An 11,060-nucleotide genomic window follows, 5' to 3' on the forward strand; every position below is an offset into this window, starting at 1 on the left:
AGAGTGAAACCCTAAGAAACTTGATCCTTACCTTTTTGGATTCATTCTAATTGTTCTTGGTCTTTAGCCTCAAGAATGGTGAAAAACGAGTTGAAATTTCCCAGGTCGTTCTTTAGCTCTAAAAGTTTAAAAGTGTCAAATAAGGTCATTTATGGGTTTAATTAACAAATTAATTCACACCTATCCCGCTAAAACAATATCCACCCCGTAGTAGCGGTGGCGCTAAAACGGCAATACCGCGGACCATTGAGCCCTCATTGGAAATCTATTATTTCTTAGTACCGTCTCGTCTTCTAAGCGGAACCCATCCCACTACCGCAACGATGCTATAATGACCCAACTCCCGCTACAACGGTCACAAATGATACATAATTTTTTTTTTGAAAAAATTCAATTCCCCTTTTTAATAACACACTCTTAACCCAATACGCTCAGAAAATGCCCTTAACGCGATTCCCCGAGATCTACTTATCCAAATTCAATTCTGTAAAGTCATAAATATTCCTTAACGAGTTATCTAAATTCATACAATCGAATTCATATTTACTCCACCCGATTGCTACCAGATGTCCCCACACCTTCATGACTCAGATTTCCTCCAAATCCAAACAGGGTTGGAAAAATCTTTATACAATGATTAAGTTTTCCATCCCTGATTTTCCTTCGTTGGCATTTCTATAATGATGGAGTCCGATTGTTACATCACCAAGTCTAATTTAACCTCATTCATTACACTAACTCTACCTTTACTAGATGCTACCAAACGTGCAAGTCTGTGCACTTAAATTACTTTGCCAATTATTTCTTTCCTTCACTCAAGAGAGCAATACTCTCTACGGATAACCTACTAAGGCAATATTAGCCTTACCCGGGTGGTACAGAATACTCATGTCATAATTCTATCTACCCCTCTGCCTAGGATTGAGCTCATTTTGAATCAAAGCATACTGGATGTTCTTGTGATTAGTGAACACATCCATATGAATTCCATAGAGATAATGACGTCATATCTTAAAAGTAAATACCACTACTACAAACTTGCGACCATGAGTCAGATAATTTTTATCGTGGATTTTAAACTGTGTGTATGCATAATCTATATGTTTACCATTTTATATCAGTACACAACCTAGCCTTACTCTCGTCACATCACAATAGATGAAAAAACCTTATGTACCACCGGACAGTAGTCAATCGAGTTTTTAATTCCTAAATGCTTTTCTTACAAGCCTTAGACCGTTGAAACTTTGCCTTTTTTGGGTCAACATAGTGAATGGGGATGAAAAAGATGAGAACCCCTTGATAAACAATATGAAGTAACCAACCAAATTCAAGAAAATCCTTTTGTAGTTAGGGGATGTGTGTTTGATCCAACTCTACACTATTTCAATTTTTTGAGTGCCGAGTAGACTATTATTGCCATACATAATGTGGCCTAGAATGTGTGATGACCCAAAGTACACCAAAGACATGAATTGGCGTATAAGACCTAGAGTGACCCTAATTTTTGCCGCTACCAAATTTTATTATATGAATCTTGTTTTGGTTGTTTGACCGGAAAAGGAAAAGACATCAAGGAATCTTAGTGGATTAAGGGAAGTTGTTTCATCTTTCATTTTCAGCTAAAATAGCAAATAAACACATACTACGTTACATAGGATTCTGTCATACTACACCAAGTACTTCTCATAAAAATATGTTTGTATGAATGAATAAAATGAATAATGGTATTTAAAATTCAATAAATGTTAAAAATAGAGCTTAAAATAAAAATGCAATAAGAAAATAACATAAAATGAGAATGAAACAAAAGTATCATGCGTAAAAAATAGATTAAAAAAAGAAAGAGAGATTATTTTCTCATTACATACAATGTTATATAAATTATAATTTTGGATTTATTTTCATCAATTAAATCACGGTTATTGAATTTAAATCATTGAGTCTTCAATACATTTAATTCATTCTTTTGGTATTTTCAAATTGCAAAGAAAAAGAATGATGACCCGACGACGACGATGGTGGATGTAGCAACGAGGTGCAGTATAAAGGTGTAAGAAAGAGGCCATGGGGGTGGGAGGGACGTATGGAGCTAATATTATAAATTCCATCCAGATGGTACATGGTTTTCTAGGTACATTCAAAACACCAGATGAAGCTGCAAGACCTTTTGATAAGGAGACAAGGATGTATGACATCGCTAAAACAAAATTCAATTTCCCGTCGACAAATGAGGCTAACCTAAAAAATGCTAATAATTTTAGAAACATAATAGTGTCTTCTTCAATGTATCATTTTTTGTCTTTTATATTTCCATATAGAATTATGATTCTATGAATTTGTATGGTCCATTTTTTTGAGGTTGTATTTCGTCTTTCAGTTTCATCTCAAAGTAGAAAACTCTTATTTATGTTATTTAATTTAGATTTCAAAAATACTTAGTAGTAGATTGATATGAGAATTGTCAAATAGTTAATCAGACAAACAACTATTAAAGTCACCACGAGAATAACGAGTTAAATATCTCAAAAGATCACATTACTTTGGAACACTTTGTTTTGTCTCACAAAAAAATCTAATAGTGATAAGCGGCATGGACATATCCAGTTTGATGGTCTATGTGTAGCAGGTTGAAGAGGAGAAGTTGAGGGATAGAGAAGAGTATAGAAGCAAGAAAGCTAAGACTGGAATGAGTCTGGACAACAGAAAGGTAGTAAGAACCGCCTATCTTTTTAGAAATAAAAAAGACATGCACATCATCTGCTAGTGCACCTGTGCCTAGAAACAGAGGTGAGTATAATGACCAGAATTTTCAAAACTTCAGTACTAGACCAACACATTCCCAAGAAAGTATGGCACAAGAACTTAGTTGGTCTCCTTTATGTAGTAGGTGTGGTAGAAACTACACCTGTAAGTGTCAAGTGTCGTTACTGTTTTATCGAAAAATATATTTTTATAAGAGTTTTCAATCTTTTAGAGTCGCCACTTAATTTTGAGAAGATTAAGAAAAATTTTGCTTTCAAAAAACTTTAAATAGATAAAATCTAATTAAAACATTTAAAGGGGTACGGGGATTCTTATTAACGTCTTAGGAAGGTTTTGAAAGCACCTAAGACATTCCACTTAATTACGGCTATCCGAAAACTAATTTTATTTGGCTAAGACTTGCTTGAAAAATTGAAAATTGTTTGAAAGTGAGCTTCTTAATTTTTATCTAAGCGAAACTTATAAATTTGAAATATTATTATTTTAAGACTTGGTTCAATTTTAAGTTAATAAAATAGTATGACATTCGACGCGTATTTAGAGTTTTTCTAACTTTAAGCTAACTACAAATAAACGCAAACACATAGACGATAAGGTAAGAGAGAGAGAGAGAGAGAGAGAGAGAGAGATTTGGGTCCAAATCCGGGTTCTATTCTTCTTGACCAGAATTTTGGACCCACCTGTTTTGGGCTTTTTGACCCATTTTTATTTTGGGCCTTTGGCCCATTTTCTTTCCTACCTGTCCTAGACTAAACAATAATAAAGACAAAATAAATACAGAAAAAGAAATGAAAACAACAAGGGCTTATGCTCAAAAATAATCACAATGTGATAAGGAAAAGAAATTAAATAAATTGGGTCTCTTTCGGCCCAACTTCTTCAACTCTTTGATTTGATCAGAATTCTTTTAACTCGGGGCCCTGTACGTCAATTTTTATTGGCGACTGACTCGAATAAGGGAAGTGCAGTCTTTATGACACTCTCAAAAATGCAAAGGAAAGGAGAAGTCCATGAAGTCTCGGAGAGGAGTTCATACACAAAAAAGAACAATATTATCATCCAAAATGAGAAGACACTTAAGATATGAATTTAAAATTAAGAAGAGTCAAGCTAAACAATTTAGAATAAGCACGAAATTACTAGCAATAGTTTACTCCATTTCAAAGAAACACAATAAGAAATACATGCTTGACAATAAGAAGACCATATTTTAATTAAATCAATTAATACATATCTATTCCCAAATGCAATGTCAGGCAGATGTCAACTCCACAATATAGCATAACTGAATATGATAAGACCAATATTCAAATTAATTTGGTAAGCATGGACAGTCAAATCATAGGAGAGGCCTCCCTAATAATAACCAGTAAAACGAGACAAAACTATTAACTAATTCGCTATATGACATGGGACAACACTAAATCCAAAACTAGATCATAATAGAAAGTAATCTCAAGAATATACACAAACATGTATATGCAAAGCAATTAAATCCCAATGGGGTAGAAACTACATACTGAAGGTAGTTCATTCCAAGAATAAGTGATTAGCAAAACTTACGACATAGAAATAATAGTACATAAACAGAAAAGAATGAAGAAGAGAAAAATAAGTAAAATAAAACAAACAAAAATAAATAAAACGGTACTGCACCAGGGTAACACCACATCTTTATCGGATCGCATTTTGTTTGGACAAGTTTCAAATTTAAGAACTATTTGATTTAGGAAACTATATGCTAGTAAATAACCAACTAGTTTGAGGAATGGGGAGGATTAGTTAATAGCTATCACATGAAATGAGATCGAAACAAACATATAGTGTCTTAATAAACACGAAAACAAGCAGATCCATGAGCAACTTATACCTGCAGGAAGATGAAATGCATAATGACCTAAACCATTTAACACTCCTAATACAGTGATAAAGGTATGCCTATGACTATTAACCCAAGATCAGACAGGAAACAAAAGAATGTAGGAGAGCAACTCCAAAGACTTAAACTCACACACTATCGCAAGTAACAAGAGACATCCACCCCATCCTAAAATCCAACCATCTATCAACTATGGCGTCCAACAAAATAATGACAATTTCAAATAGTCCATGCTTCCGAGATTTTGTCTTTATTTAGCAAGAAGACTGACATTAAATGGTAAAGAAGATGAACTAAAAATGAATAATAAATAAAAAAACGAAAGAAGAGAAAAAGAAACAGATATACACATATATTTCATGCTAACAAGCAAGGCGAGAAGGACACACATGTTTGATGACATTCAGGCAGCTAGGCTCAAGAATAGAAAGATAAAAATCCTAGTGAAGAACAGAGAAACTCCAATATTTGAATACGAATCCACCAAGTTTAACTCGACAAAAAACAACTGATAATGAAGATGACTAAAATATTTACATCAAGTTAACGTAATCATCGATCCAGACGCATCAACCAAAAAACAATCATACAATGAGGAGTTTCGTAACCTTAGGAAATAGCACAACAAGACAAAGGACGAAACAAGGAGAACGCCACTAAGAGGGAAGCTTACCTTTTCCGATACGGCGAAACTAAAACACTATCGAGCAAAGTTACGAACACCCAAATAAGAGACTCAAATCTTCAATGAAATTGGGAGGAACAGATGTAGAATGGACCAGAAAAGTTGATGCTCTTAACGAAAGGAAATCCCCTTATTCAAACGCCTCACTGCCTCTTTTGCTATCTCTCTTTATATTCTCTGAGTATTTCATTCCGTTTCAAAAATATACAGAAAAGCTTCAAACTCCAAAACTTCTAATAAATTTTCTACCTTAAAATCTTCCCCTGTTTTTACAGTGTTTCGCCTGATTTTCTGCATAAAACTCCGACTAAATCTTCCAAACTCAAATTTTCAGCCCTCAAAAAAATCACTTAATCAGAAAATCGAAGAGACTATATATGGGGGGAGATTAGGGTTTGATAAAAGAGGGGGGAAAGGGTAGAAAAGGAATAACCAATTTCCCACCCAAATTTAAAATCTCAGAGGATAAGGATGAGCAACCTGGAATTAGTACGAAACTGTACCGATCTCAACGGAACTCGAAGAAAGCCGTTTGATCTTGATTCAAGGACGCGCAAATTGCAGATATTGCTCTATTTGTCCTGCTCGTGTACAGGTCGCCTTTCCTGAAGGTCGTACGATTCATAGCAGAGGGAGAAGAGAAGGACAATGCGCGATTGGAGAAAGGGAGAGGGAAGAACGCGCGCGATTGGATTTTGTCTTTGTGAAGTCGCATGAAATTTTGGATTAGCAGAGATGTTGCTTCATGCATTTTTCTATATTCTTCTCGCTTGTTCCGTGGCTGCATATTTTCTTGTGAGAAAGACAAGAGAAATGGGTCGAGTTGAAGGAAGATGGACTGGGTACTGAAATTAAAGAAATTGGTATATGGATTGGGCTGGAATTTTTGCTTGTATGGAAGGGAATTTAAATAATGGGCTGGGTCAAGGTTATGGGATTATTAAGGGCTGATTGGAAAATTTTGGTCCTGGGATTTTATTAGAAGGGTTGGGCTCCTGCTGAAAATTTGGCCCAATATTTTGTCTTTTGAGTAGAATGCTACCAATTTAGTGAAACTAGATTTTAAGATAAGACGAGTTAATATAATTTATTAACAAGCTTCTTAAGGTTAACAAAAAATAAAATAATTAATCGAATATATACTGAAGATTCAAAATATAAGCTAAAACAATTAACCAAATAATTATACAAAACCAAAATATTATTATTATTTTAAATTTTGAAATATCGGTAAATTATAATAATTATATGAATAATTACGTGGGATCCACACATTAGCAAAAAACAATACAAAAGTGTCAATACCTTATTTAAAACAACTTGCAAGCTAAAATTATTTATTATTATTATTATTATTATTATTTATTACTTATTTTTAGTTTTTTTGAAATCTATAAAATTTACTACTTTAAATTGTTTAAACTTGAGAAGCTCGGTGATTAATTACTATCAACGAGGGTCAAAATTTGGGTGTCAACAACTGTCCCTCATTTTACTTGGGATTGATGCAAGAAATCTTAGGAAAATGAAATTGACCAAACTAATTTTGACCGACCTCATCTTCATCTTTTTGGAGAGGGATTTTGGTGTGGACTTTAGGGATTATGGCCGAACCCCGAAAATGGATTTCCTACATATCTCAGGCTATATGAGAATTCAGGCCACTTGAGTTCGATACGCTAGATTTAACGCATGATTTTGAAAATAAATCAAAAGTTATCTCCATACCGAGTTATGAAGGGATGAGGATGCTTGGAATAAGATATAAGAGGGAATGTTAGAATACTGCTGATTTTTCAACATCGAGCCCTCCTGTATATCCTTAAGCTTTAGGAATCAGGCTGTTTGTACTTCGACTCTATCAATTGAAAAGGAAATCTATTATGCTAGATAACCTTTGGTTTTGGACGAGTGACAAATTTAATCGAGTATGAAAAATAGTCTTACAACCTCTTAGCCATGAAGGTGGATCTCTTCACATCCATAGATAAGAATTTACACAGACATAATTTCCAAAGCTTTTGGCGTATTGTCACTCAGATTGAAAACTTGCTTCCGTTAGACCAAAATTCCAGATGCAAAACTGAAACTGACAAAAATAAGGAAAAACCCACATGCCTTCAGATAGGGGTGTGGTTTGATTGTGGTGGAAGTCGCTCCTCTGCTCGCGTCCTAAGAGTTTGACACTCCTCTTTGGACCATGTCCCAGTTCGCTGCTAAGAAAATTTTCACGTTGTGCTGCATCCTTTTTGATGTCATCCGAACTTGTGGTTTGTTTTTTTGGGAGAATTCATCCTTTTGAATCTCTCGACAAAGACTGAGATAAAAGTCGTCAACATAAAAAATGCAATATAAATGAGAGGCAATGTCTTTTACCGTGTCGACCCTTAATCGTTCTCCTCGACATTTGAAGTCAACTCGATTGGTTTGACGAAAAGTAAATAAAGATCATGTCCTGTATTTGCAATATAATCTTCAATGTACTCTTCATGTGATGTCAACATAAATGAAAATTGATGCACTGTGCGGATATTTCTCTTGATGTTAATGTATTCTTCATCAGATGTCGACATAAATGAAAGATGATGCAGTGTTGATATTTATCTTGATGATAATGTACTATTCATCTGATTCCAAAATAAATGAAAGATGATGCATTGCTTATATTTCTCTTGATTTTAACGTACTCTTCATGACGTTTACTTTTATCATAAATAAAAGAAATGCAACTGATGACGGTGGGTAAATACTTCTCTTGAGATGCATGATTCCTTCTCTGGTAGTGCATGACTTCTTGCGGGGCATGAATATCTTCCCGCGATGCGCAAATTTCAGCGAGGTATGAAATCTTCTTGCGATGCATAACTTTTTAGCGAGGCATGAAATCTTCGCACAATGTATGTATTTCTGCGAGGGATGAAATCTTCTCGCGATGCATGGATATTAACTCGTGATGCATGATTTTTCGCAATGCATGAGTATTTACTCGCGATGCATGACTTTCCGCGATGCATGGATATTGACTCGCGATGCATGATCTTCCATGATGCATGAATATTGACTCGCGATGTCATCCCTGGTACCAAATGAAGATAGTGCTTCAATTGGGCAACATAGTGATCTTATGGGTGCCTTCTGGATAATCATATTGTCTCAATTGACGATAACGGTAAAATGACTTCCAAATAGTATATCGTCTTGATCGACAGTAAAATATATGAACCCTCCAGGTAATGTATCGTCTTGATTGACAGTAAAATAAATGACCCTCTGGGTAATGTATTGTCTTGATCGACAATAAAATAAATGACCCCTCCGGGTAATGTATTGTCTTGATTAACAATAAAATAAATGACCCCTCCGGGTAATGTACTGTCTTGATCGACAATAAAATGAATGACCCCTTCGGGTAATGTATAATATCATAGATGACATTATGATGCAGATGATGTCCTTTACGGAAACCGTAAACTCTTTCTTGAAATTTTTGCTTGATTAACCTTCGAATCCTGGACGTTCCTTATAGACTTCATGTTATTGGAAAATGATTGAAATAAACCATTAATATTCCCAAGTCTCCGGTATAAGCAATATAAGATAATTCCTGCATCTACATGAACATCGTTAATTTTGGGAGAGCTTTTTCTGCACTTGACTTCTTAATATTCATCGATCGGAGGAATTTGCTGATTTCAAAGCAAAGCTATAAACCTACATCCACAGAAAAATCGTTAGTTTTAAAAAGAAGTGATTTGTGTTGATTTCTTCATTTTTCTGCTCCTTATCCTGCTATCTCCGGTTGACCTTCTGATCTCCCAACTCTTGACCGATAAGACAATATTTTATGCCAAAACAAATGTAACACAAAAGGGAAAAATTAAGAGAAATAGATTTTCGAGAAATAGTATTTTGAAAAGAAAAAGTCACTGCCAAGTGTCATGTCACGTTAGGCCTAGCGGACATTTTTTAGCCTGATGCTTGGAGGTATATTTAATTATTCGATGGGGAGCATTCAAAGTCACTCTAGACTGTCGATAAACCCATGTTGAAAATTTTGAGACCATCCTCAAAATTTCTGTCCCAGTTAACTGTATTGGCTTATCCTTGACTGTTGGTGAGCAAATCACGGAATTTTTGAAATCATCTCAAAAATTCTATCCCGGTTGCAAATCTCAAAACATCTTTAGTCACGGCTTGTTGAGGAAAAATCTTCTTCTTGAGAATTTTTGAGTTCCTCTCAAAAATTCTGTCCCAGTTTCTATTTTAAAGAAAATTAGAAATCTTACAGAAAATATGATCGAACCTTATGGCGCCTACATATCCCGTTGAGGCAGGAATAAGGTCAGACGTAGTTCTCTTCAAGGATTAACAAAAATAAGAAATTACAAGAAAACCGACTGAGGCCAACATAGGCCGCCTACGTATCTCATTCTTCAGAATTCAGGTCAAACGTAGTTCAAATGCAAAGAAATACATATAGGGGATAAAAAGGGTGACCGAGGTCGATATAGGCCGCCTACGTATCTCATTCTTGAGAATTCAGGTCAGACGTAGTTCATTACAAAGGGGATAAACTTTAAAGAAACAAATACAAGAAAATAGAATGTATACAAGGAAATGAAAGAAATACAAACTAAGCCTCACACGTAGTATCTCTTGACAGCATCTGAGTTCATCGGTTTCGTCCATGCGGTGCCATACATCTCCGATAGGACTAAAGCACCTCTAGATAATAATTTGCGAACCATGTAAAGTCGTTGCCAATTTGGTGAGAATTTTCCTTTGTACTCATCTTGATGAGGAAAAATGCGCTTAAGTACTAACTGCCTAATTTCAAAAATTCTGGCTCTGACTCTCTTTCGGAAAACATGAATCATTCTCTGTCGATATAGTTGACCATGAAAAACGGCAACCATTCTCTTCTCATCAATCAAAGTTAGTTGATCATTCCGCTTGCTGACCAACTCATCATTACTCAACTGAGCTTCTTGGATGATTCTCAATGACGGTATCTTGACTTCAGCAGGTATGACTGCTTCTGTTCCATATACTAGCAAATATGGAGTGGCTCCAATCGACGTTTTGACAGTCGTTCGATAGCCCAACAAAGCATATGGAAACATTTCATACCAACCTAGGTGATTGTCAATCATTTTCCTCAGGATCTTCTTGATGTTCTTATTGGCAGCCTCTACATCTCCATTCATTTGGGGACGATAAGCGGTTGATTTCCGGTGAGTGATCTTAAATTGCTAACATATATCTATCATCAAGTAACTATTAATATTTGCACCATTATCAGTAATGATCGATTCTGGTACTCCAAACCTGCATATCAAATTGTTGCGAAAAAAATCCGTTACAACTTTCGTTGTTACCGACCATTACGAAGCTGCTTCCACCCACTTGGTGAAGTCAATAGCGACCAAAATGAATCTGTGTCCATTTGAAGCAGCTGTCTCTATGGACCGATGACATCCATATCCCAAGCTACAAATGGCCAAGGTTAACTCATAACATTAAGTTTTGAGGCGGCACTCGGATCAAATCACCATGCACTTGACATTTATGACACTTATGCACAAACTTGCAACAGTCATTCTCCATAGTCATCCAGAAATAACTGGCTCGAAGAATCTTTCTTGACAAGGTGAGCCCATTCATATGCATGCCACAAACTCCAGCATGTATCTGTTAAATAAGTTTTGCGGCTTCAACAACATCAACGCA

The 11,060-nt window shown here is 35.4% G+C and overlaps 1 protein-coding gene across 1 annotated transcript; it reads right to left on the bottom strand.

The window, feature by feature from the left end:
* Window positions 1-9,970: 9,970 nt before the first annotated feature.
* LOC107006307 lies at window positions 9,971-10,537 on the bottom strand. Its single transcript, XM_015204890.1, has one exon. The coding sequence runs from the start codon at window positions 10,535-10,537 to the stop codon at window positions 9,971-9,973; it is 567 nt and encodes a 188-aa protein (XP_015060376.1).
* Window positions 10,538-11,060: the final 523 nt, after the last annotated feature.

Source organism: Solanum pennellii, chromosome 12, assembly GCF_001406875.1.
Source record: "Solanum pennellii chromosome 12, SPENNV200".
In the NCBI taxonomy this organism is placed as follows: domain Eukaryota; kingdom Viridiplantae; phylum Streptophyta; class Magnoliopsida; order Solanales; family Solanaceae; genus Solanum; species Solanum pennellii.

Excerpts from the sequence above, each read along its gene's own strand:
- LOC107006307 (XM_015204890.1), bottom strand. The coding sequence starts at position 10,537 with ATGAATGGAGATGTAGAGGCTGCCAATAAGAACATCAAGAAGATCCTG.